The sequence below is a fragment of the Xenia sp. Carnegie-2017 genome, unplaced genomic scaffold, assembly GCF_021976095.1.
Source record: "Xenia sp. Carnegie-2017 unplaced genomic scaffold, XeniaSp_v1 HiC_scaffold_2, whole genome shotgun sequence".
Lineage (NCBI taxonomy): Eukaryota > Metazoa > Cnidaria > Anthozoa > Malacalcyonacea > Xeniidae > Xenia > Xenia sp. Carnegie-2017.
This window is the reverse complement of record NW_025813482.1, coordinates 3162609-3190403: the sequence shown is the minus strand read 5'-3', so window position 1 is coordinate 3190403 and position 27795 is coordinate 3162609. Positions and strand designations below refer to the sequence as shown.

Genomic DNA, 27795 nt, shown 5'->3' with positions numbered 1-27795 from the left:
AATTGCTGCCAGAAGTAGAGGTATGCGATTATTTTAATGTATTTAGATTTTGTGCTCTTGTTTTATAAAAGCGTAGAAAGAAAAATACAGTCCTCAGAGCGTTATTGAGTCAGAGAACAGACAACTTTTCATTTACCAAAACTAATGTCAAATGAACTCATGAAGATTACAGGAATATAGTATTCACTTTCATTTTTCACAACTTCCACGCCTTATTAATCACGGCGTCGACTAAACATTTTTGGTTCGTCACTAAAATGATTTTTTTTCAATTATAATTCTGTCGAGCCGTACCATAAAAATAGCGATCACGCGATTTCAATAGAATAGGTGGTGGAACAAAGTGATTGCTTTAATTTGTTTCTGTGACCAATGAAATTTATTCAGTTTGCTTTATGTTGTTAATTGCTACGAAACTAATCCCACCATTGAATGTCCTCCATTCACTCAGAAAATTGAACTATGACGTGTGTGGCGATGAGTGAAAAATGAGCAAAATCCCAATGTAGAGCATGTGTTGAAAAATTTTAAATGATTAAATCATATGGATTATAACAAGATAAAAATTTTAGAAAGCTATACTCATTTTTCAGAATTTTTTTTATATAATAACTAGTAATTTGACCTTCTTACTTTACATTTTTCACGACAGACAAAATAACAGGATCGACTTATTTCTTCATCTATAAAGGTTTGCTTGTACTGCCCCATAAATTCTTTGTTGATATCTTAAGACAAATCTAAAAAATTCATACGCCAGTCTTGTTCTCAGACTTATTTCGAATTCCACGAACTTTCCATTAGAATTTAGATTTAAAAGTAAATTTCAAACCAAGAAACAACTCTATAATTTTAGGAGGTTATATTTTTTAAGTTTGATTGATGATTTCACGTCATTCAGCGATTCTACCAACGCTCTTTAGACGAGTCAAAAATTATATGTCTTATTATATGACTCTACTTTGTGAATTTTTGTGTTTCAAAATTTACAAGATTGCAAATGGAGATGGCCATGGCCGGATGTCGTGTAATGTCTAGTATAGTTTGGCTTTCCTGCCAAGTTTTGCATTTTGTAGCACAAATACAGACAACCGACTTATGTAGCCTAAGTACTCTTTTAAATCTATACATATATTGTAATGTTAACTCACAATTACTTAATTGGGTGAGATTTTTGGAGAGGCATACTATATATGTTTAAATGAAAAGCTAGCCAAAAGGAAAAGGATAGTTTAACTTTATAAAGGAATAATAGTTTAAATGTTCTTATTTACACTGTCGCTTTCTCTAAAAGAAAGAAGTCATTATCAGACAGAATAATGCCTTACATGTCAAAATGAGTCAACGAACTCTGGACTTTTTTAACAAGAACAAGTACGCCAATATCCTGTAGCCAAGGCAAAGAGCTGCCAAAAGCCAAAAGTTTAATTTGAAGTTGCCCTATATAATGGAAAGTTTAATTAAGTCAACGAGTGTAAATGTGAAAAATTATCCTTAACAAGCACTGTTGCTATTTTTCATATTGTGCAAGCCACTTCAAAACTTTGTGAAGAGTCAACATTGTTACAAGATTAGCTCTAGTATAAGTGAACGTTAATATCTTAAACGTCCACACTAATTTTTGCATGCAGCATTGTTTAAAGGTGACTTGGTGGTCATCTGGTTGCCGACAAGATTTTGTGCAAGAAGGTGGCAAAATGGTGTAGTGGAATTCTGGAATATGGGCCTATCTTCAAAGGTTTTGTCTTGTTTTTAAATTAAACATTATAACTCTTTTACAAATTTCATAACACAAGAGCTCAAAACGTTAAGGGCGTACAGACAAACTTCATATTCATGGTAAGAAATTGCAATTGCCGTCATATATGTGTAAATGAAAGCGTTTACATCAAGTCAGTCAACTGAAACTCTTACCTCGCTCAGCTGATAGAAATCTAAAATTTCACGACCATTTTCTAAACAATGCCTAGATGTTGTTTTTCCACAACCTATAAAATAGGACAGTAATGAATGTTAAACAAAATAGGAAGACATGAAAGGCTTCTATTAGATAACTGCTAATGTGCATACGAAAGTAAACGCAAAGTGGGTTTGTAGTTTCACTGCGTCGTCGAAAACATCCTTTGCAGTATTTGAATAATTATCAGTGCACGATGGTTAATAGGTATGGGCATTGCAATAAACTGAATAATTCCTAATGTTTTGTAGACATAAGTGCAAGCTCTAGCGAATGTTTGGGGACTCCATATGAACCAATAAAATTAATCGATGTCTGGTTATTTTGACATTCTGTTTGGTTACCTGATATTTTCTCAACATGTCGCCATTGATTGATCATAAGATTCTCAAATCCAAAATTAATCCAAGACAAATATCGCAGCCATTTCAAACTATCCGGAATCGTGCTGTTGTAAGTATAGTTATGTGTTTGAGTTTTAGTTGGCAATCCAATGTTTTTTCAAATCATGACTGAAGCGAAACCTTACTTATTTGAAACAAAAAATCCACCAAATATCAACAAAGGTAAAATAAGCACGGGGCCAGTAGCTATGGCGTGCGAAATGGAGTCTGTCGCTGTGGAAATAAGCAGACCTAAAAAGAGCGGCGGAATGATTAACCATCTGTGTTTTTTTTTGCATCTGTTGCTATTATTGTTGGGAACATGATACAAATAATTTAGATAAAGTGATAAATTTGTGAACGCACCAAATGACACCGAAGTATGACAAACTAATAGTGCTGTTGCACATGCAACGAAATATGCTTCAGCCGTTTCTTTCAGACCTATATAAAACAACAACAATTCCAGGCTGTTCACAGTCTGACTGTGTTGGCAAACACTACAGGCAGGGCACCACTGGGAGAGGAGGGCTGCCTGAGAGAGTTAAGCTGCATTGCAAATAATCGATTCATGTTTATGATCATATGAATGTTCATGGCCTTTACCTGACATCCAATAAGCAATAGATATTAGAATTATACATAAAATTGAATCAATGGGTATCTAAAACAGAAAACGCAGTTAACGTAGCTTTGTCTAAATTTAATTGTTTTTATTAAGACCGGATGAACAATAAAAATCGCTTGATAACAATCTGCCAAGAAAAACCGCAAGTAACGAAATAGTTTAATGTTGTCTAAACTAAATCAACGAAAATCAGTTAAAAATGCCATCGCCGAAATAGCATTGTGTTATATATTAAACGATTCTAATTGGCCCATTGAAGACCTCTCGTGTGCATGGTGACTTGCAAAAAAATTGTTTGAACATAAGAGATAGGTGTGCAAATATTTTAGTAAATAATGATGTACAATTGATCTTACCCCGACAAGAGATTTTGCAACAAAGAACACACTTTTATGGTAAAGACCAATTCGATTTTCTCGTAAAACTATATCTCTTTCGACTGGGAAAGTCTAAAAAAGTAGAAGATATTTCCACATAACCTGTCGCATAATCTTTTGTTCTCTTAGCCATATAGCTACAACTTTTTGTTCTTATAAATTACAATGGCTGTTATTATACACATTATCATATAGCAAATCTACAACTTGTGAATAATACTTCTATAGAGTCGAAACCTGACTTCTAGCTGTGTCTTGTTGAAATCACTGTAATGTTATTGAAATAAGGATTGCGTGAATTTATTCTCCGTTTTATTCAATGGTTTTTTCTCACAAGATAGAATATAATTCGTGTGGGCATTACAAAGGATTCAAAGCAATTTTAATTTACTGATGTCTAAGATAGATTCGATAGAACGATAAGCTACAGGAAAACATCAAGTGTATATAATAACCATATAAAACAACTAATCATATAGATCTTAAATATGTATTGTACTTTCAATATACTTACAGATAGAACTCCTTGAAACGAGGTGAAAGATATGTTCAAAACAAGAAAGAACAAAAGACCGGAGAAATTGCGAACGTTTTCTTGGTCTTTCCTTAGTTGGAAGTATACTTGCCCCGTTATAAATCCAAGAATCTACGAAAAGAAATAAAATACTTTTTATAATCTAGACAGAGCATCAGGCACCGATACAACAAAACTGTGATACTTCAGTGTCCTATAGAAGCAACACTAGATTCCCAAAGAACTTTACCGCTTGAAAAATAGCAATGATTATCATTACGAATTGCTGGGAAAAAAGGAGAACTTACAAACACTTGAGCTGTTCTATAAAGTAACGTAGATTTATCTCTTTTGAGCATGATCGTACAACGCCACATCAACATGAGAAGCTGAGCAAAACGATTGGCGTGGAAACTGTACAATAAATCATAAGAAAATTTTGTAGGAATTCAAATGCAAGTATTGACAAAAAATTTAAGATACAATAGGAAAAAAAAGGCTCATTCAAAATGCAGATATTTTGCAAGCTTTTGCAACATTTCGAGACTCATTATGTTGAGTTTCAACATAAGATTTTTCATAAAAAACAACGCTTATAGGAAAGTTATAGAAATTTGGTGAAAGACGTCGAATTTACTCCTATATGCATGCATGTGTCAATGCAGGCCTCCATTGCGTGCTATGGAAGTTTTCCATTAAAGTATTCCACTCCAATACATGTAGCTGGAATGGAAAGCAGGTTACAGACAGGGAGGCCAGAATAACGGTGGGGGGGTTTTAGCTCATTTGTTTCTATTAAAATCAATTATGATTACGGATCCTAAAATATGAATATGACTCCCCATTATCAAACTTCCGGGTTCAGATCGTCATTTGTAAGTTACAGTCTACTTACAAAGTTGTCCTCTTATCTAGATCATCAAACGATTCCTGGAAGAAAGAAACAGGTTTTTCTCTGCAATAATATTAATACATCAGAATATATGTAAACAATCCATACTTATAACATTTATTAATTCAAGAAAATTCAAGATACGACAACAAGAATGATAGCTGCATTCTGAAATTGTCACTATACTGAGATCATCATAAACATTTACAAGCACGTGATGTTACATGCTGTTGCTGGAGGCATAGTTTGAGTCTCAAAATTGGAGAGTGAAGACTGGATTTGTATGATTTTGTATGTCGTTAGTAATAAAATTCCTTTTCTCTGTGTAGTATAGAGAAAATTTGCAATGGTGTGTCGCAATGCTTTAAGTCTCATTCAAGTTCACTTGGCCGATGAGTTAGCTATAGTACGTTTTGTCTGTCATAACTGCCATCCCCATCCTTTGGTCAAAGAGTAGTTAATTTCAAATAAATAATGAAACAAACAATACTAAACTTTGGATGTGAGCACATGAACTTCAACTTAATTTGCCAGGGCTAGAAAAACGTGCTTTGAATAAATTTCAAAGCAGAGTTTTATGTAGACAATTTGTACAACCTTTCATTGAGTCACAAGCATCCATGCAATTAGTAGTTAGAGTAATATCTTCAACTTACTATGGGTCCTAAAGCACTTTCTCCTCTCGGTTGTATTTCGATTTCCTTATATTTGTCATAGATATACTAAAATTTACAATTTAACAAAAAGTACAACATTTACATAAAGAACAAATAAGAATATTTGAATTGAATTTATGTGTTTACTTTTATTCTTGCTAAGGAATTTTCACGTTCCGCCGGAATGACAGATAATGTTCGGATAAAGTAATCAGAAGGATTATGGTTGCTTGGACAAGGAAATCCTATGCTATAAAACACAGAATTTATGAAATAAATACGAGAGAAAATTCATTGACCATATCAATATATCAGTCAGAAAATTAATTGGCGTCTATTCTCTCTGAAATTAGGTATTCAGCACATTGTTTGGGTTTCTTACTATACCAAGCATATTTGAAGACCTCGGACAGAGGGAGGAAATAGACCGATGAATCTGAAACATTTCCCACGATAAAAAAATAAAATATCGAGTTTTATTGACATGCATAATATTTTTCCTAACTTATATTGTTGAGCCGGATTACCCACTACAGCAAAAAAACAAACAACTAACCATTCTTTGACAGTAGAACTTACCTTCCAAAGTAAGACACTGCTTCGCAACTTGGACCAAGATACATTATTCGTCCTTCTGCCATGAGTATTGTCCTGAAATATAGTTGTAAAAAAATACGTCGAATACTGTATTACCTGAAGTTATAATTTTTTGTATATCTTTATCACATGTTTGTCTATATCCCTTCATTGTTTTGAATCAAAAAGAAAGATATAACCAATGTTGGAAGTACATATCCTACAAACCAAAAATCCGGAAAAAACCCAAAAAACGGAAAAGTTGGCTTTTTTGAACATACTAAAATGTGTATTCTGCAGCTACCCAATAAATATAATGAAGAAAAGAGTCGTTTTGACTGATAAGTCCTTTAGGAACATATTCCAGGTCCTCGAACTCTCCTTTCCCCTACAAAGCTCATCATTTAAAAACCGTTAAGACACATACATACTTATTGCAGAGATTATAAATCTCGGATGAAGGTTGGTCTAGTGTGCAGATAATGGTGTAGCCGCTTCTTGCAAGGTTTTGCAATGTTTTCATGAGGGAATACGCTGAGAGTGAGTCTAAGTCTGCAATCGGATCGTCGGCAAAGAGTATAAACTTCTGATTTGAAAGCAACTATGATGAAGATTATAAATTTAGAAGCAATTAGATAAGATAAGTTATGAAGCAATTCAGGAAAAAAAAATTTAAAATTTATAGAGGAAAACCAGCGTTTAAAAGAAGTCTTGGAAAAAGATACAAGCACTTATTTATATAGATTATTCATGAAAGTGGCACTGCACTGTAGAGCTCTGAATAAAAGCACAAATCAAGCTATTTGTCACCTCCGACGCAAATGACAGGCTCTTCACTACTCCTTTAGGTATACTGTTGCTAGAAGAAGCTGTGCCAAGTTGTACATCTTCCCATTCTTTGAGACCAAACTGTTTAATTTTTTATTTGAAGAATAATTAGGTCAATGAATCTAATGAAATACCTCAATGACATAAATGTATCATAATTTTCTGGAAAGACAAATAGATCATTTAAATAATAAAGTGATTCAAAATCGAGCAGTTTTGAGATCATAATTTAAAAGTAGGCAACTGCAATTGTATTCTTTAATTTAAATTCAAACCTCGTGCATGACATCTTCAACTCGACGTCTTTTTTCTTCGCGCGAAAGATTTTTGCTCATTCTTAAACAAGCCTAAAAACACATGAATATTAATTTTTGAAACCAATTACTAAATAATGTTCTGAATCACCGTTCAAATGTTAGTCAAAATTTTAATACAATACATGAAAGGTCATCTTTTGTATAAGCGCTATATATACGTATAAGTGATTTACTAGCCAATTATGGTAGAGACTATAGAGATGTTGTCTCTTTATAGTAGTTCTTCAAATGTTATCAACAATTCTACAGTTGTATGAATCTATCAATAAATCTTTAAATAAAATGCTTATCAGCCATGCATCTTTTGAAAAATTTATACAAGTAATAAAAAACCACGCACTAGTAATATTAATATTTTTCATTTTCCCAATAAATTCCCTTGAAATTCATTTGATTTGACATCGTGTCGATGGCCTATGAAAGCCAGAACGGATTGACGTGGGACGAGAAAAACGTTGTGCTTTAATGATGTAAGTCATTACACTTATTGTTCATTTGTACCATGTTACTAGCGGATATTTGAATACCCTGATCATAAAAATAACACAGCAGTTTCCGTAAGTTTCCCGAAGATAACGATGTAAAGAGGAAAAAAGAATGTTGTGGGTTAGCTAATTAACTTTGTGCGCATAAAACAACAACTTACGATTTGGAATTTTATGAAATACACTATAGACGCAGTCTATTTGGTAAAATTAAAATTTGAAGATTGGTAGATGAGCAATTAAAACATGCATTTACCACATTTAAACACAACTAAAAGTGTTCTAAACCTGAAATAGCAAGTGCTCTCGCACTGTTAATGTAGAAACGTACACATCATCCTTCTCAACATACGCTGACAATTCACGTATATTTATACCAACAGGTTCCTCTTGAACATACACTGTCCCAGTCACTTCAAAATGTTCTATCTTACGGTGAGATAAGGTGTTCAATAATGTTGTTTTTCCAGCTCGCCTATAATGACCAATGTCGAAGTTATTCATAAAAATTAACATTAATGGAAACTTTAATTTTGCTTTGGTCTTTGGTAGCTTCATTGGACCATAAAAAACTTATGACTTGCTTTTGGGGCATTTTTATATGTATAGTAATATGTACTGTAAGTGTGTAAGTACTGTTTTTTTCATCTGTTGTGGCTCTCCCACAAAGTTCATAAAATAAAATAATTCGAACCACTGAAGACATACCTTGGGCCCAGTATTGCAACAAGACTCTTGGCAGAAATTTCACCATTGGCTGCAAGCAATAATTTTTTTACACTTTGTTAGTGCCCTTAACACAACAAAACAACTAACGACGCAAATGGCCACGGCTTAAGATAAAGAACAGAGCAGATACACAAAACATTACAATAAGATGGAGACAGGACATGGCAAAGGGCGTAAATTTGGTCAATCGTGTTGAGTATATATGCACTGAGTAAGTCAGAGAACGTGGATCAGTGTATCGACGGCTATTTACAGGCCATATCGCATAGACAAAGGAGCTGTCATTATCAACAAGTTCTCTCAGAAAATTAATGGAAGAATTTTTTTTGGACGGAATTGAAAAGAAACTTTTTTGTACTTTGCTGAATTTTGGCGTAAGAAAATGTAGACAGATGGAGTCAAGCTTCTATTCATTATGATCACTTTACGAACATGAAATCCCGAAACTTGGCAAACGTTAGAGCATGAGCGCGAGTAGCATTTGAATTGTAAAAATGATATATGAAGAAAAGTTTTTTATCGTAAAAATGGTAAAGTAAATGAGCTATCACAGCGAAGGAACATATAAAAGAAATGCTATAGCTTGATGAAAGACAGATGCATAAATTGCCTTTTTATGTGAAGTTCCTTGTCTCAGAAGAATTATAATTAGATAATTATAATAATAAATTTTCTTAACAAAGAAACTCCTCGCTTGCTCGAACCGTCGAGAAATTCACCAATGTTTGAAGCATTCCGCCTATCAATCGATGTGACTAAAAATTATGGAAAACCTAGGCAAATCGAGTTTTCATGTTTTTGGTGTACTGTACAAGTGGAAGAGCTTCTGTAGTGTAGTGAATAACAACATATTTTACAGTAAAATTATCGCATTATCATGCGTAAAAAATATCTTTTTAAGCATCGAAGTCAATGAACCTAATAATTACAAACCACGCAAGGCACAATGCCAAACAAACTTAACAAAGAAGCTTCAATTGTCTCCATTTTAACCATTGTAATGTTTTTGTGCAAGGACAGCAAGCTACGCATAGCAATAGCTTTTGGCGGCAGCGTGCAGATTTCACTAGAAATGAAATGAACAATGTGTACATGCAGATGGTATGAAAACTTCATTATACTCACAAATAAGTTTACCTTCATGTAAAATTTGGTTGTCAATGAAGTCGATGGTCCGTCGATCACGTCTCAAACAACGATCAAAAAATCCAACTGGCTTGTTTATAAATACTTCGATATTTTCCCACCCAAGAACAGCTTGAGTTGAGTCAAATGTTGAAGATAAATCAAAACTTCTCCGGCTTTCGCGAAATGCGTTTAAAACACTGGGTCTTCCTAAATTACTCGTGTATGCATAGTTCTCAAAGCTGTGCCCATTACTTTCACTTTGTCTGTCTGTGTAGGGATCATTTTCATCCTCTGACATTAACTTTCTTCTATCCATGCCATTGAATATAGCTCTATTTTCTGTAATGCTTCTTTCAGCGTAACGTTATCAAATTTCTGAAAATGGCTTCTTGCGTGCTTTGAGTTGAGTTTAATGAGAAGTGGAGCTTATATGAATTGCTAATCGCGAATGCCAAATAAAGCGTAAGAATATTTGAAGAGTGTACATTGAAGAAGGCCTCATTGTTTTTAAATTCATGCATTTCAACTATTTCGTATTCGTTGTCTCTGAAATTACAGTCTTCAGACTTTGCATACCACTACGTTCATTCATTCATATCTCTAGAACCCTTTCTACTACCACACCTTTCATACTGTGGTGTGCTGTGGTTGTCTGTGGCGTATACGTGAAAACAGTATATCAGATTACATCAGGGCGGAGTTTTTGAAGTATCTCTGGAATTATATTTTAGGCAGAAACCGCTGACATTTGATCTTTCAATTGCATATTCAATACCGAAGTTGCAAATTTCACATCTTCATATTTCCAGATAAACTGCGATCATTCAAACATGATCAACGGGCCTGTTGTCTGATGGAGGGTCTAAACTCAATATAACTTGTTTCCATCGGTTGCTTGTTTTTGCAATTGTTAAAAGATTCTTATTAAATTCATCCGAGTTCAACGTACTACAGCTCAGGTTCATATTTGAAGTCGATTTACAGGTACGTTCCTTATTAAAGCCCAGTGAAATTCTTATGCTTCTTGTGACACGAGCAGAAGTAAATAAGCTATCGTTAGCATGGAACTGAAAAATAAGAATACAAAGTAATAGTTTGTTTGTTTGTATGTATTATCAACGATGTTGAAAGAAATTTTGTCGTCATTATTTGCGGCTTATTTATTTTTGAAATTTCTGTTAACAATTAAACGGGTTATTCTCGACTAACTTCACTTGACACGAGTAAATAAGTGAAGTTTGTTCAATTTGTCATATATTAAAAGTGTTCTGCTAAGAATGTTGGAAGAAATGTTGCTTTTGAGAGTCATACATTACACAGACAAATTAACGACTGTGAGTGCTTAAATTTGGCAGGTAAAAGCTAAATTGACTGCATCCGCTATTCATATGCTAATATTTTAATCATGTCCTTACAAAGACAAGAATTCGACAAACATTATTGGGTGTTAGAAACTTTAGCTGGTAGAAATTATTGACATAGTGAATGTGGTCGCTGAATTTTAGCTTGGTGTACACATTAAGTATGGTTGTATTCATTTTCTATATATATTGAAGAGCCTGATATCTAATTTAAACTTGGATTTTTTCCCCATATTATGACTTACGGCCGATTGTGCAAAATATCTTGCCGATATAATATTATATTAATTAAATTATACGTAAAATACTATTTTAAGCAATTTTAGTTCCAATTAATTTTAATTCCAGCGAAGTAAAAATTCCATAGTCAAATGAAGCATCAACTTAAGTGATCATTCACTGCATAATTAATGTTTAATGTATCCATTTTTGGTGAAAATTTTAAAACAAGCATTAGAAAAATTCAAGTGTTTTTGGAAAGCACTAACTTGAGTGATATTTTTGACAATTTTTTACCATTGTTTTGAAGACTCGAGCAGATGTTTTATCCACAAATGTCAATCTCTAATTTTTCAGCAATTCAAATTCAATTGCTCAAAAAATTTAGTTGGTAAATATTGCAAAATCTTATGAAGGAAATTTAAACTTCATACTGAAAAATTAAGTGTGCATAAGTTCATAAAAACCATGGTTTGCTGTTAACTTCAAGCACTTGCAATTGGTCCTTACAACTGACTCCTATAGGGGTGGCGAAGAGCATTATTTACAAGTGGTTTTATACATGGAAAATGTCTTGGGATTGTCAATGAATACATAAGCTACTTATAAATAAGAATTGAGAAATATGTCATTAAAAGTCCATATAAATATGCTTACATGACTAACATTTTAAATGTGCAATTTTTTGTGTTATACATAATTTATTGACTTGATTTGTTCAAAAACTTCCTGTTGAAATATGAAACAAAACATACTCCCCCCCAAAATATCTTTAAACTCAAGTTTTGGTGGGGGATGTTATGAAAACCTTTACCAGACTGAGTTGCTATCTATGTAATGTAGAATACTGTTGGTTGTGAATTTCTATAGAATAATTTGGAACCAAAATATTACCAATGGGATTGTTTCATTTTAGAATTATAATCTTTTCATAGGTGATCAACTACCAATAACTCTGCACTGTTTTGAGAAAATATACTGTATTGGCTGTTCTGTTCCCAAAATTTAACTCAAGCAATGCAAGAAAATACTAACATGTTCAATCATTTCATTGTCATTGTACTGATCTTTCTCTTGAATCAATCAATATGTAAGTGTTTGAAAAATGTTTCATCAGTATACATTATAATAAGGTAATAACTTACTCAAAGTCTTCCACAAGTATAAATTCTTGCTTTCCTTGAAATACAACATCAAAAAATGAATATTAGAATGAATAGGTAAATAAACGACTCTTGCCAAGGTGTCAGTCTTGATTGTGTAAACAAATGTATGGTAAGATGCTCAATTCTTCTCATGTTAGCCAGCCTGTGATTAAAAGTTTTAAAAGCCATGCCACGAAAGGTGCATTGCTGCACATTATTAGAAATATGTATTAAAAATATTGGGTGTTTGACTAAAAATTTTGTGATAAATTAATTTTTTATTACGTCGTCCATACTAGACACTTATGCACAAGAAAATAGATGCCATAAATTTTAACATGCGGTGACTGTATCAGATTTGCTGAAGAAGAATGCACTTGGTGTGCAGATAAGGTGAGTGGCTAAATGTTGTGATCTGTAAAAGGTCCGTTGATGTTTCAAGCATAGATAAATCAAATGCTTTACAGGGATGTATGCACTGACCTGTATACTAATTACCTGGACGGGAAATCAACACCCAAACATGGATGCCGTCATACCCAATATGTCAAATTTTTGGGTAAAAATGACGTGCCTCGTTCAATGAAAAGTTTTGCACTTCCCCGGAATATTTATTGATTTCATATTTTTACTGCGCCGTCGTAACAGCAAGTCTTATATTTCAAAACTTTCTTTCTAAAATGCCAAAATATTGTGCGGTACCTGGGTGCCAAAATAGTACAGCAAATGAAAAGTTTTCAATGCACCGGTAAGAAAGAAAGAATATGATTTTTATGAATGTACGTATTGCTCCGCAATTTAGCACTGATTCGATAAACAGAACAAGTACTTTACAACTGCGTTTCGAAATAAAAAGAACTTGACCACCAAACCCCAAAAAATTTGTCTTACAGTTTACTTACAGAACTTAGTTGTCTAGTATTCAATTTAAGCTCAGCCACAGGGGGGAGTGAATGATAAAAATAATTCTTCAAGTTGAAGTTTCTTACCCAAAATTTCCTTGCGGCATCCATGTTTTTGATACCCGTGTCCAGACCCCATTTCCCCTCCAGGTAATTTAATAGAACTCAATGGATGTATAAATCCTAACACGGTGCCATCCAATAGATGTATGATGTTAAAAGATTTATGGGACTTGCGCACGCGCACCAAAGCTCTACACTTATATGATATTGACCAAAGCAGGCTGCAGGGGAATTATTTACGCACAAGTTTTCAAAGCGCCAAGACACTACGTATATTGTTGTTTTAGGGTCCTATGGAATGACTTTCCTCTTTTAAATTTTCGTCTCATTAAAATACGCTTTTGGTTGTTTGTAATCAAGTGATCGATTAAATAATAAGTGTCGTTTCCTAATTGCATGTTATAACAATATAAAGCGTTCTAGATTTTACAACATGCGTGTCATTTTGCATTCGTTTTCACGTGTTCCATACAGCGTATCGCAAACTTTGACAATATGGTGTATCCAAACGGTAATTTAAACCAAACGAAACAAAATGCGCGATGTTTGTTTTCTAACTGCAAACGAATATTTTTATTTGTAGATAAATTGTATATCAAGCATAAATTTAACGTTCGTTTTGCTTATCTCCACAGGATTATGTGCTAAGGGCGAATGATTTAGACCGATGTGACTTTGCAGCATATCATAAACAACAGAATTGCTCGGATATTATCAATCCTTCTTCTGAAGTTACTCCAAAAAAAGTGAGTAACGTGAACTTGTCATTTTATAGAAATCAAACTCATTACTTACGAATAAACAATATAAATTTTTGCTTCGTGAGTGGTCTGCATGAATTCATTGGTATAACTACCTTTGACCCATCATTAGTAAAGCAAATAAAATTTACTTCATACGAAATAAAAAAGAAAGTATTTCACTCTGTCTATTTCTTAAAATGGTTCTCTACACGGACCTCGACGTGAATTTTTTACTTATTCTTTAAGACAAGCTATGCCTAAATATTGTTATCATAGATAGGAATTTTTATATGTTGGATTAAACGTCAATACAATCCAATTCAATAGCCTAAAACTGTTTTCTTTTTATTACCCATGCTTATAGCTACTTACTTGTGATTTCCTTGCCCTAGAACGAAGATTTATCAAATACTACGAAAGTAAAGCCACAGGAAGTTGAGATAGCTTTACGACAAGGTATTTGCGTGTGTTTTGCATGGAAATGCTAAATTTTTCTCTGAATTTTATTATTTTTAAACTTGCAACTTCAATATGTCGTCAGAATCTTAGTGGTCTAGTTGACATTGTGCTGTAGCAAGCACTTTGTTTCATTGATATCTATTGTGCCGTGAACCCATGTAGGGCCAGACTTTTTTCAGGTTTCATTAGCTCTAGGGAACTCTAAAAAGGGCTGACAAAGGCACAAGAACAGGCGCATTGATATTTTTATAATCTATTTATTACTGAAGCGTAAATGTAGCTATAAAGCAGACGCATCACAACCAAATAGCAATATTCAATGCATGGCCAACACAGATAACCATAGCACTGGAAAAAAATTACATAAAACAAATCGATGATGACTAAGCACATGAAAAATAACTGATCAAAATCTAAGAACGCCAACGTACACAGTACTTAGTTGTACTTGAACTTCGTAGTTTATGTATTTAAATTGCCTTATGCAATTTTATGTAAGCATATAGATGAAGCTATCGTGTAAGCAATTCTCAAAGACGAGATGTTATTCACCCAAAACGATCATAACTAGTTCTTGTGTTGGAAAATACTTTCAATGTAGTTCAGTTTGTCGCGAGTAAAATTTTCAGAAATCGTTCTCTTTATTGTAAATTTTGTAAGATTGCATGGAATGTCCATTGTGTAAAGGACTTTAGTGCATGAATCTACGTAAATAGGAGCCAGAAACATGTGAATATTGAGTAAATCTTCGAGAATCTACGGATTACATAAATATTGTTTTGTGCGTATTAAAGGCATGCAATTAAGTGCTGATGCATGTTTAACTCTGGAATCACTAGCTGAAGGTGACGAAGATTTGAACTTAGATAAATTTTTGGGTAAAGTCTAAAAACGTATTGTTATAAATATGAACACAACAAACGTTTTCATGTTGAATTGAAAAATCCATGTGGATTTTGCTTTATCAATAAATTGCAAGCAATTAATGATTTATACTTTTGAAAACTGTGCAATGCCAACAATCTGTAATAAATATTTTATTTTGTTATACTGCATCAACAATCTAAGACAAGGAAAGCTGATAATCCTTATTTTCTGTAAAATCGACGGATGCTTTAGTCATAATACATTGATCAAAAATAAATTTGAAAGTTGAATTTTGAAATATTTATACCAATATAAAAGTAAATGTTTCAGACTAACTTAATTACAAGTGAAAAGGCTGTTGTCATTGAACTTTGGCACTATATCTTTGTACCCTAATTTATGATAATTGCGTTTATATTGCTTCATGAATGATTGCTGAATCTCCGTTAATAAAATAGAAGTCAATAATTTCATTGTAACACGATAAAGCAAATAATTTAGATTGAGAACCATTGTTAACAGAGAAGGAACGCTCTAAAAGAAGTAAGGCTCAATAAAACTTTTTTAGCCTTACTTTGTTAAGGGGTTCTCACTTCTTAAGGCGATATAGTTCAAAATTCATACAATTTTCAAGATCAGAGAGAAACTTATGTTTAAAACGTGTGTAAATATTCTAGGTAATCTCTCGTTCAAGGACTTTGACATTGTATTAATACATAAACCAAAAACAAAAGGTGTCTAATGATAGAACCTTAGGAGGATCTTCATGTTGACTCTCAGTTGATTATTAACCAAACTTAGAAAGCGCTACATCATGTACGCTGTCAACTCCAAACTTTGATAAAAAGACTTCATGATCCATAGTGGCAAAGGCCTTTTTTAAATGAAATTATGACAAAGAAGATGATACTCAACCTTAGGCATTACACAAAGTTGACAAAAAGAAAACAATTGGTTATATAGTAGATTGTATGTAGCTTGTGATATTATCTATGTGTGTGTTTTTCTTGAAACTTTGCACAGTCCTTAGATCCCTAGTTTTGTAACTTTTATAAGTTATAAAAGACAGATCATCGTTGCCATAACTTCACTGTTATCGTTGTTTGGTAATCACGCCATGTTACGCTGTTTCTATTTCAGAAACTTTAATGGATTTTTCAATCCCTTTACAGCTTCGTGCATCTTTACAGTATAACCGCACAGCGTCGTTTATACATTTATAATCTCACAGCTTTATACATCTAGTACCTACGAATGCAGTTCGGTTGCAAGACACTAAGTTTTGACTTCATATTTTACTGTAATTTGCTTTAACAGGTGAAAAACGATCGTTTGATATATCTGTCCGTACACCTGAAAATTATCCTGTTGATTTATACATGTTGATGGATATGTCTTATTCAATGAAAGATAATTTGCCCTCTGTGGAAACTCTGGGTCTTGGCTTGGGTATGTTTTATTATTTGACAGTTATAAAATTTAGGTATATTGCTATGATTGTAAATGGAAAGGCAAATCACGTTTCTTCGTAAAGTATTGGTTTTCTTCAAGAGATTAACATGTTTCAACGCAGTTTTTCTGTGTCATTAAAAATAGATTGATTTCAAACAATTTTTAGGGGGTGGGGGGTGGATGTGTGTTCTGTATTAACTGCTAGCCTGTTTGTATTCTAGAGTTTCAAGGATTATTATAGTGCATAGTTAAAAGTTTATGTGTGTCTTTAATCTGTCTAAAACCTTGTAATATACACATAATACTTGGTCACTTTAAATGAGTAGCAAAAATTTTTCTCTTTTTTCGATTAGATAATCAAATGAGAGACATAACGTCGCGATTTCGTGTTGGTTTTGGTACAATGGTAGACAAACCATTAGCACCATTTTGTGAAGTGCGTGATGAGTTGTAAGTGATTTATTATGAATTTAACATTATTAAAAAGAGGAATAATCAAAAATTATTTTGTTCGCGTTGTCAATGAACAAATTTTAGTTGATTTTGAGTAAAATTAGTCCCCGTCCACACGGAGACGATTTCTGTCCACACGAATACGATTCCTGTCCGCACGAATACGATTTCTGTCCACACGGAGACGATTTCTGTCCACACGGAGACGATTTCTGTCCACACGAATGCGATTTCTGTCCACACGGAGACGATTTCTGTCCACACGAGAATGTTTTATCCCCTAAATGGTAACGTTTTTAGTAGTTTATACATACCTCCTGTTCACACGCAAACGGTAACCGTCTTGTTTGAAAATGCTCATTTTTGTAAACGCATTTTAACCGGCTAAATTTAGGTACGTTTACGTTTCGTCTTCGTGTGGACAGTTGTGAAGAGAAAAAACGGCCATTTTGAGAACAAAGAACAACAAAAAAATGGCGAATGTTAAGCTCGGTGTTAGAATTATGGTTTTGTTGTCTTTCATTGCCAGACAAGAAGTTTTTATTGATGTTTAATCACTATGGAAGCTCTTGAAAACTTCAAACTGTTTTCTTCCATTATTTTAAAGTGGCCATGTTTATTTTGAGATGAGACAATCACATGACCTGTGACTTATGATTCGCATATCATTAGTTTCCAGGAATTCACAAAATTATTTTACAAAATCGTTTTCGTGTAGACACATCCGAAAGGTTGTCGAACGATCGTGTGGACAGGACTAGTTTTGGTCGTTTGTATTTAGTCGTTTACAAATCGTCTTCGTTTAGACGTAGCCTTAATGCCTTGGGGATTTAACTATTTGACTCTGAAGATGACTACCGCTAAGGTTGTCGAAACGTCAGTCAACAACAACAAAAACAGTCCTTCTCAGGACTTTACCAACCTGGACGATCTACATTTACATTTACAAACATTGAACTCTCCCCATTCCCCAACAATTACGTTAGATTGTGATTTTCAAAGATTCAATGAACATGTACACTTTAGCTACTCTGCATGCTTACACGTTACTTTAAATACATTTTGACCTAACTTAAAAACCTAACTGTTTTTATAATACAAACTTTACAAAGATCAAACTTTACAAACACCAAACTCTCTGTGGACATAGCCTTTGTAATTCATTATTTGTTCTAATTTCAAAGTAATTTTCTGACGTTTTTGAAAATGCATTATTTCGTAGTGGTTGTTTACATCGTTTTCCTGTTTTACAGCTGGGCAATCGAGGCGAAAAAGACAGACATTAGGCCTTACTCTTCTCCTTGGGTGTTTCGAAATGCCCTTCCGCTGACTGATAACACAAACGAATTTGAGGTTAGAACAAACATCTGTTTTTTTTTTCTTGCTTTTTTCCTTTTAATACGTAAACATTTCCTTTTCTCTATAGTTCAACTAAATGCAATTTGTTTATTCAAGAGACTTTTGAAATAAAGAAAGTAAAATGTGCAAGTAGTTTTGTATTTTCTACAACACAGTTGCAATCTTTTCTAGCAAAGTGTTAAGGGATCAAATTTATCGCAAACTCTTGATGGACCTGATTGTTGGCCGGATACATTGATGCAGGTTGCGGTGTGTGAAAAGGTACATACATGTATATTGTCATGTAGAGACTGTAAAATGGAGACTGGCATGTAGACTGACATGTAAAGACTAAAAAATAGAGATTGGCATGTGGACTGACATATAGAGACTGGCATGTAGACTGACATACATTTAGAGACTGGCATCTCCACACTGACATTTAGAGACTGGCATATAGACTGACATTTAGAGACTGGCATGTAGAGACAAGTATGTATGGACTTACATGTTGAGAATGGCATGTGCGTAAAATGGTGAATATAGAGTAGGAAGTAGAGATTGACAATTAGAGACTGGCATGTAGAAACCAGAGGCGAAACCAGCCTGAACTTTTACTCCTACAGTACAAATTTCCAAAAAAAATATATTTTTAATTTCTTTAGAAAATAAATTTTATTCATTGTTTTTCCATTTTTCCAGTGAATGAACGCAAATGTATTTGCATTGTAGAAGTAAAAACGGGCTCACTTTGCTACTATTAGAGACTGCCAAATTGTAGACTGGGAACTAGTGACTGGCATGTGGGAACTGCATAATGCATTGTCAAGCAGAGATTTGATGAAGTAACTGACGTGTAGGTACTTCTACCTATGTATTTGTAAATATTGCATGCAGCACTTATGTATATTTTAGGATGTAGGTTGGTCTCCAATTAAAGATGCCAGAAGACTTGTTGTTATTGCTGTTGAAGATGATTTCCATATTGCAGGAGACGGTCTGGTAGGTTACTGGTCTTGTTATTATGTTTTTCGATTTTAATGAAAATGGAAGTTTTATGCTTTCTCCACTGGACGTGTTTTTTTTTAATTTTTTAAATTCCTAACCCTCGAAATTAGTTAATGGAATATGCGACTAGAAAATGATACGTGCGTATCGATGAAAACATGTTCTTTCATGGCAAAAAAATATTTTTTATAATTTTGTAGTTGGGCGGTATTGTTACACCAAATGATGGAAAATGCAAGCTCGGAAATGACGACGTATATTTAGGCAAACAAATGGTTCGTACACGGGTTAATCACGTTGTGATTTTGTATGATTGTGTTGTATTTACTTTCGGTTTCCATTTGTCTAAATTGTTCATTTAATACTTCATAGTTCATTTCTACGTGTAAGTTTGACGGGGGGAGCACATAAAAAGCTAATATTTTTAATGATATGTTCTAGGACTATCCGTCTCTCTCGCATCTTCGCAAGGTTTTACTTGACCAAAGCATTGTGCCAATATTTGCCGTTGATGAAAATTCAATCGACATATACAACGTGAGTTATCTTAGTTTGTGTATTGTTCAATTTGGTTACAATTTGGCTATACTTTGTTACAATTTTATTGGCACACTATAAATGAGGATACTCGGGTACAACATATAGAATAAATGAGGATACCCAGGTACAGCATGTCATAGTATAAATGAAGATACTCTGCTTAATATGGTATTTTATGAATGAGGATACCCGGGTACAGTATGTTTTGGTATAAACGAGGATACCCGTGTACAATACTTATTGTTCTTTCATACTGTGTTTGTGAAGACGTAAATGAACGTTAGCAAAGTCATTGACTGATATCACTTCTTTACTATTGACAATTTTATTCACTTTACGAAATAGAGAGTTGTGGATTATTTTGGTCCTGAAGTTGGTGCAGAAGCTGGTGTTATTGAAAGTAATTCAACTAACATTGTCGAGCTCATTCGAAGTACATATGAGGTACATTGATTTTATATTTTATCACCTTAAGGTTACTTCCACAATGCATTATTTGAATTCGTCTGGTATTTTTAGAAAATTGGTACAACTCAAACAGTTTTTCACAACGTAGAAGATACTAAAAATTTAAAAATTGAATATGAAGCTAATTGTCTGTAAGTTTATGTTCCATTGTTTTCAAAGCGATGAAGTTTTAAATTAAAACAAAAAGCAATAAAACTACGTGTGGAATGTCCGATAATTCAGGCTTTCTACAACAAGTCATTGCAGAAAAGATTTCTTATGTAGACGATTGTTTTATACCTTTGACAATTGTCAAGCTGACTACACCACTGACTGACTGTTTAGTTAAATTGACAATTGTCAAGCTGACTACACCACTGACTGACTCTTTAGTTAAATTGTATAAGCAATGTAGTTGTCGTGCTCCCTGAAATTTTTAATTCTATTTTAATGCGTTGATAAGGTGTCTCATAAATTTTTGCAAGTCAATAAATACATTAGATAGTTAAATAGGGCATTGTTTTTATTCTTCTAGTTATGGTAGAGTACCTGGCCAAAGATGTGAAAATGTCACTATTGGAGAAACGGTTTGTAATGAATTTCATTATCACACTTGACTCTGTTAATTATGATGATAGAGTTTGTCCATGGTGTTAAAGAAACTATATAAGCTATTGATTCTCTAACAACTAAAGACAGTTTCATCATAGCAAGTGAGATGTCACGTGTTTTAAGTGAAATGTTGGTAGTTGGCTATCTTGTTTGATTACAAACATTAAAAAGGAAACATAGGACTTGCCTTCTGGAATGTGTTGGTAATCTTGATTACCCCCTTTAAGTCCCAGTTGTAGGTCTGTGTACTATATGATATACAATTTATTTCATATCATATGCGCCTTTTTATCAAACAGGTTAATTTTACTGTATCCATAACCTTGGAGCAATGTCCTCCTGGTGGTGTTGGTTACTCACGGTTTGTAAAAGATTTTATTCATTATATACAGCTGAAGGTCATAAAAATGGGATAATTTTGAAAACATATGAGTCGTATTTATTTCTGATAAAAATTCACATGAGTCATAGGTACATACAAAATCGTGATGCTTAGTTTATGTTACATAAAGGAATCGACTAAGAGGCTGTTTCACGATCCCTGCTAACCGAGATTCAGTGAGGCGTGAAATGATTTCGAGTCATTGAAAGGAGGCAAAATCTCAAGCGTAAAAATTGTTTGTTACGTAAGCGCCACAAGCCATTCCTGTTCTAATTCTCACATTAGGCCAAATTGGTTGTTTTAATTTTAAAAGTTTTGCGTAGTTATTAAATCAGAATATTTTGAAATTGCTCAAAAAGATTTATCTAATGATAATTATTGAATCGTTTCCATTTGTCGAGATCATTTAACGCTTGGCTGAATCCTGGCTATCCGGGCTCATGTAATAAGCCACTAATTAAAATGTATGAAACATGTTTAAGGTTGGTTTAAATTCTAAATTTGTTCGTTAAACCGAAGTTGTGTGAAATTCTGTACGTGCACTATCGTAGGGATATTTTGTGAGAAAAAAGAATTTTTTAAATCAAAACTCCCAATCGAACCATGTATTACGACTCTCGAGACTTTGATTTCAATTGATTATAAAAATATATTCTAATTTTTTCTGCGGGTATTACCTAGTTTCTTCTTATGTTATTATTTGGAGAGGGCCTGGGGTCGAGATGGTATTAACAAATTATGTTGTCTAAGCTTTGCTATGTGCTTCTAAATTTTGTCCGTGTAAATTTCAGATTTAGTATAACGACTGCTCTTGGAGACAAAATTCCTGTCATTGTGAAGTACCTTTGCGATTGCGATTGCTCAAACAATACAGTAAGTTTATATGTATAAATCAATATTCTTTTTTTGATAAGACTGAGGAAATCATAAATCGTTCAACATTCGAAATGTTTTGGGAATAACCATGAAGTACGACGTTATTTTTTCATGAAGGTTCACAACGCTACTGAATGTAGTAAACAAGGAAGTATTACTTGTGGTGATTGCAAGTGTAACGATGGATTGTAAGTATGTTTTATTATAAAGGCAAATTTATTTGTACTTAATGATGGGCACATTTTATAGGGACAGTAGCGTTTTATATGTACCTGCTTTTTAATCTAAAATTCGTTGTCTCCTGCATTATGAAAACCATGCAGTACTCTACTCATACAGCAATTTTTTGTTATCTAAATTAAAACTGTGTTGAATTGAATAGTTATTATCAATGCCATGATATATTGCAGCCTTGGAGATAAATGCGATTGTGCTGACTCTGAAAAAGAAGAAAACAGTGATTTGTGTAGAAAAACGTAAGTTTCATATTTTCTTAAATCTCTTCTATTAGCTTGCAATCCACACCTTTGATCTCTGGCTCGACCGATCTGATCTCTTGCTCCATGAATTGACATCGGGTTTGACGGATCTGATCTCGGGCACGACGAATCTGATTTCAAACTTGATAGATCAGATCTCGAGTTCAGTGGTTTTACTCTTGGGTATCAACGGAGTTGCTTTTGAATTTCCCAAACTTTTAATCCGTTCACAATGAAGTTTAAATGCATGAAAAATACATTTTGATTTATGAATCTTCTGTAAGGAATACATCGAGTATCTGCAGTGGAAATGGCCAGTGTGCTTGTGGCAAATGTATTTGCAATAAGGTAAAATTACGTAGGTGAAAAAAATATACTTGTTTCGTTGTTTGATGTTAATGAAATGATTGAGTCAAACTTAAATTATCGTTTTAGGGGAAAAGTGGTGCTCGTATAAATGGGAAATTTTGTGAATGTAACGATGAATTTTGCGATATTGCAGATAATGGAGAGCGTTGTGGAGGTAAAATGAGGCTATGTCTATAGGTACATGTTGATCCATGTCGGTACATGTTGGTACATGTTGGTAGCTACTTATTGGTTACTTCTGTCTGCTATGCCAACTGAAAATAACATGATGAGCAATACACCAATGTTTACTTTCTCCTTTTCTTGGAACTCTGAATTTCAGTATTTTACATATGTAGGGTAAGATGGGGTAGGATAGGCTATAATAGGATTAAACATTCTTGTGAACGTTGACTTTCATTTACTGTGCTGTAAATTGTCTTTTTAACTATTTTCGTATTTTATCATAAAATAAGGTAAACCTTTAACCTTATTGTCAACCATTCAGGTGTTGAACGCGGAGAATGTAAATGTGGTCGTTGTAAATGCAAACCTGGTTGGGAAGGTTCATCTTGTAGTTGTCGGAATATTACATCGCCTTGTGTTCAAAATAACGTAAGTGTATATTTAATAAACAATCGCAGCCAGATTTGGGGAGTCCCAATGGGAACGTAAAGTGTTTTTTATTTGTGAATAGCTGCAGAAAATCAAGCAGTTTCCTCATGAATACTCCGTTCTTCTTAATACTCCGCGTTAATTACGAATTTATTGCAGGTCACATGTTCTGGTCATGGTAAATGTCTGTGTGGAAATGTGTTTGTGACCAGAAATATTCTGAAAGTTTTGTGGTACCTGTGAGGTAGGTTGTCATCAAAGCGTACACTCCATCAAAAAAGGAATGGTCTTCCTTCATTGCGTTTCGTCATTTTTTAAATAGGGATGTATTAAAGGCTGTTCATTTTACAAAGATTGTGTGCGCTGTAAAATATATCAAACTGGTCCTTTGGTGGGGACGTGTGAAGAAAGATGTAATACTTCAAAAATAAATAACGTTCCCGATGTCAAAGCATGTAAGAAACTATACTTTTGTGTATTTTCAATTTGACTTTTAATCTTTATATGGGGATGACAGAGAACAGTTACTTATCGTAGATTTTTTCATTACAACAAATAATTATTTTCACTACTCGTTTGTTTTCTTCAGTTGATTTCTTTTGAGTTAACCTTTGTTTACCATTATTTCCAGATGAATCGCGAGGAACAACTTGTGTTGAACTTGACGAAGATGATGATTGTACGTTCTCTTACATTTTGAACGAAGGAAATGAGAAAGTTGAGATTTTTGCCGAAAGTGAAAAACGTAAGAACAATAAAAGTCATTGATCAGTTATTATTTATTATTATTTAAAGATCCAAAACGCTTTTTTTTAATATTCAATGTTTTTTCATCAGTCATTAGAGAGCGCTTACCTGTAAATGTGATCTAACTGCGATTCACTTACCAGACTGCCATAAGTAGTTTTTTATTTTCAAAACTCATAAAAATGATTGCTGTGGTATAAGTAAATGTCTAAAATATCAAGATTTCCAAATTATTGGTGTGTTAATATTTGTTTTGTCGGTTTTTATATGAATTATGTCCAGCTAAACAATGATCATGTTTACTATACTTCGTTTAACCAGCATGCAGCAGTTATCCTAGACAGGTTGCACGCCCCCTCTTTTTGCAGTAGGTAGACTAATAAATAAATGGATGCACAGGTTATACCAAAGTTGTAACTTATTGAAATATTTTTGCTTTAAATCGGCATTTTGAAGATGGTTTACTATCTTGCCAGTAGTGTGCTATCAGAAAAACTGTTCAGTGAGGCAGTTTATGGAAAGCAAAACTGAAACCTGAACAAAAGAACGGTCTATTATTTATAACCAAAAACTAGATATAGTCATACATGCTGAAATTTAGAACTAGCATTTATTATAGTATCTGTAGTTCATATTCGTATTTAGTTTTTTGTGAAATAAGGATTTTAGCGTCAACTATGTTGCGTCTGTTCAATGTCCTTTAAGCAAGACAAGAACATTTCAGGAGAAAGTTTATCATCAGACAGTTTTACCTTGATGATAAATAGACAAACTTGCTTTATGAACTATAATGATGATCAAGTCGAGAACATGATTTTTATGTTCATGTGCTTGTGAATATTGTGTTATGCCTAATTTAAATTGAGTTATTGCATGGCGACAAAATATTCCATTCTCGTATTGACAATATGCTGATACGTTTAAACTACTTGAAATAATTTTTTATTCTCGTTATTTTAGGTTGTCCTCGAGAAGAAGGATATTTACTAATAATCATTGGAGTTATTTTGGGTATTGTTGCTATTGGTGCCGCTTTACTTCTCATTTGGAAGTTACTTGCAACCATACAGGTATGCATTTATAGCATTTAGTTGTGTATTCTTGAGGAAGCTTTGTATGTGTGTATATAATAGACCACCGAGCCTATTCAAGGTAACAGGAAAACTGACTCGATACGAAGTACGCTGACTTTTATCTAAATAATTACATACTTATCCATGAAAAATGTATCTCTTCTGTCATTGTGTGTGTGCACACGACATCCTCAGTCACAGGCTCATTTGTATGTATGAATTTGTATGTGTTGTAATTTTTACTGTGAATGTTTAAACAAACGAAGACTTACAAGATTTTAGATACCATGTAGAATTATACACAACAACCTATAAGCATTTGTGCATATGTGTGTATCGTATATTTACTGTGTATAAAATAATCAACATGTGTATGTTTTAGTACGTTTTGTTCTATGTACGTATTTGTGCATGATATGCAACCCACTGCAGTACATTTGAAAGTGAAACAAATTTGGTTTTGATCGTGTAAGTGGTTTTATTTTCTATCAGGATCGTCGCGAATTTGCCAAGTTTGAACGTGAACAACAAAATGCCCGCTACAATACAAGTGAAAATCCTATATACAAAACTGCCACAACAACGTTCCAAAACCCAACTTATGGTGGCAAAGGTTGAATCAAGATGATTTTATAGTTTGGTCTTATTCGATATTTTAAAACAAACATCAGACACGTTTATTTTGATATAAATAGTATATATAATTACTGTTCGAGTATATTTTTAGTGTTTGATGACAAGCATATTGTAATTTTTATGCTCTTATAAAGTATATCAGATTTGTCGACTTGTTATTTCGCTCTGTTTCAAGACTGTCTGTTAAATTGATCAATGTTTTACTATGGCCACACAGCACGTTAAACTGAGACGACAGTTTAGTAAACACTGTCACACGAATTTTTTCTTAGAAACAGACGTCTTAAAAACATCGAATGTAGTTCTTAATTTTTTATTCTAGCGCAACTGTCATTGAGTTTACATTAATTAGTTTTCAAAGGTCTCAACTTCCAAAATCAAGAGACTGAACAAAACCAAGTTGAAACACAAACCACAGTAGTCAGAGAACTATAAAAATCAATGTTATTACGTTTAATGGTACGTTTACACACAACGATATTGTTATTTATGCATAGTATTGAGACGAACTGTAATTACCTAGCTCTGTATCGTCCATCATTTCTGTCTGAACGTATATGGGGTGTCTTATAAAATATGGCCAAAAGTTTTATCTGGCATAATGTGGTGAAATTCTTATCATTTCCTCATATTCTGCCTTAGCAAAGTCGGTGTATGAATACGAGTGACATCAATTGTTTTTGAAAGTAGAGAAATTGAAATAATTACAATACAGAATATTAGTGATTATTAGAAAGAGTCAGTGTTCAGCTTTGCAGGCAAACAAAGTTGTCAAGTGATCTCGATATTAATCTCACACCACATAAAAGAAGCTACACAAGAGCAATTACCAAAGTTTTCCACAGTTGAATCAATTAACAAATGACAATGAATCATAAATAAAATCATACTTTTTGAACTGTCATAGTATAAGGCGCATTTATGAGCTATATATTAGTTGTTTTAACAACAGTAATAGAAGACCATTGATTTACGAAACAAAATTATATCATTCAACCATTGTTCCCATGTAAAGAAAGCTATGTGCGTGAATCTATGATATTCCTATTCGTTGTGCGATTTAAGATGGATTACGTTTGGTGTACATCACACTGCCACTGAGCACCACACATTTTATATCTAATCCTATCATCTATTGTCTGCTTGGTTACAAAATAACAAATTTAATCTGCCGTTAAGATGGTCAACAATGATGCGTTGCTCTAATAGCTGTTGCTATGGTGAATAGAAGTGAAAAAATTGATATGAAGATCTCTTCTCAAGGGAATTTTTCTTGAATTTTACATTTTCTGTGTATCCATAAAACATCGTTATTTATTCAAGTTAGCACGCAGAGAAAAATAAAAAAGAAAGTCATAAAAGTGAAAGTGATCTCCAAATGTTACCTGTGTTTCTAAAATAATGTATTAATTGATCATTGTAAATAAATAAATGACCTACTCTTTGAAGTTGCTTACTGTGTACTGCAATAAACTGTAAAATTACTATACATGTCTGAGTTTACTGACAGTTTTGTGACGTTAGTCAGGGCAGGATTAAGGGGAGGGCGTTATGGCCGAT

At 33.4% G+C, this 27795-nt stretch overlaps 2 protein-coding genes and 1 long non-coding RNA gene across 4 annotated transcripts; 2 read left to right on the top strand and 1 right to left on the bottom strand.

The window, feature by feature from the left end:
* Positions 1-585: 585 nt before the first annotated feature.
* On the bottom strand, positions 586-10117 carry LOC124440417 (ABC transporter ATP-binding protein/permease wht-1-like). 2 transcript variants are annotated; one of them, XM_046990816.1, is made up of 20 exons: positions 9480-10117; positions 8322-8370; positions 7902-8088; positions 7087-7158; positions 6794-6892; positions 6415-6584; positions 5987-6058; positions 5555-5657; positions 5408-5473; positions 4755-4789; positions 4168-4273; positions 3860-3991; positions 3325-3417; positions 2947-3004; positions 2707-2784; positions 2487-2592; positions 2302-2405; positions 1915-1988; positions 1329-1440; positions 586-740 (listed from the first exon to the last, which is right to left on the bottom strand). In XM_046990816.1, exons 1-19 carry the CDS (start codon positions 9784-9786, stop codon positions 1342-1344), a joined length of 2010 nt encoding a protein of 669 aa, XP_046846772.1. In that variant the 5' UTR covers positions 9787-10117; the 3' UTR covers positions 586-740; positions 1329-1341. The 2 variants fall into 2 exon arrangements, with proteins under 2 accessions (XP_046846772.1, XP_046846771.1); XM_046990815.1 differs by lacking the exon at positions 586-740 and having other exon boundaries at positions 848-1440.
* On the top strand, positions 3985-5098 carry LOC124440418. The gene is made up of 2 exons (XR_006946670.1): positions 3985-4190; positions 4775-5098. It is a non-coding gene; the product is annotated as an uncharacterized LOC124440418 (long non-coding RNA).
* Positions 10118-10216: 99 nt separating the features above from the next.
* LOC124440479 (integrin beta-1-A-like) lies at positions 10217-26393 on the top strand. Its single transcript, XM_046990873.1, has 27 exons — positions 10217-10454; positions 11986-12140; positions 12495-12588; positions 13796-13906; positions 14296-14359; positions 16547-16678; positions 17035-17131; positions 18388-18487; positions 18665-18754; positions 19388-19474; positions 19681-19755; positions 19922-20017; positions 20366-20464; positions 20540-20619; positions 21003-21054; positions 21379-21440; positions 22253-22334; positions 22455-22525; positions 22748-22813; positions 23101-23164; positions 23252-23339; positions 23673-23779; positions 23939-24004; positions 24102-24234; positions 24411-24524; positions 25487-25596; positions 26092-26393. Exons 6-27 carry the CDS (start codon positions 16609-16611, stop codon positions 26215-26217), a joined length of 1935 nt encoding a protein of 644 aa, XP_046846829.1. The 5' UTR covers positions 10217-10454; positions 11986-12140; positions 12495-12588; positions 13796-13906; positions 14296-14359; positions 16547-16608; the 3' UTR covers positions 26218-26393.
* The last annotated feature ends 1402 nt before the right edge of the window (positions 26394-27795 follow it).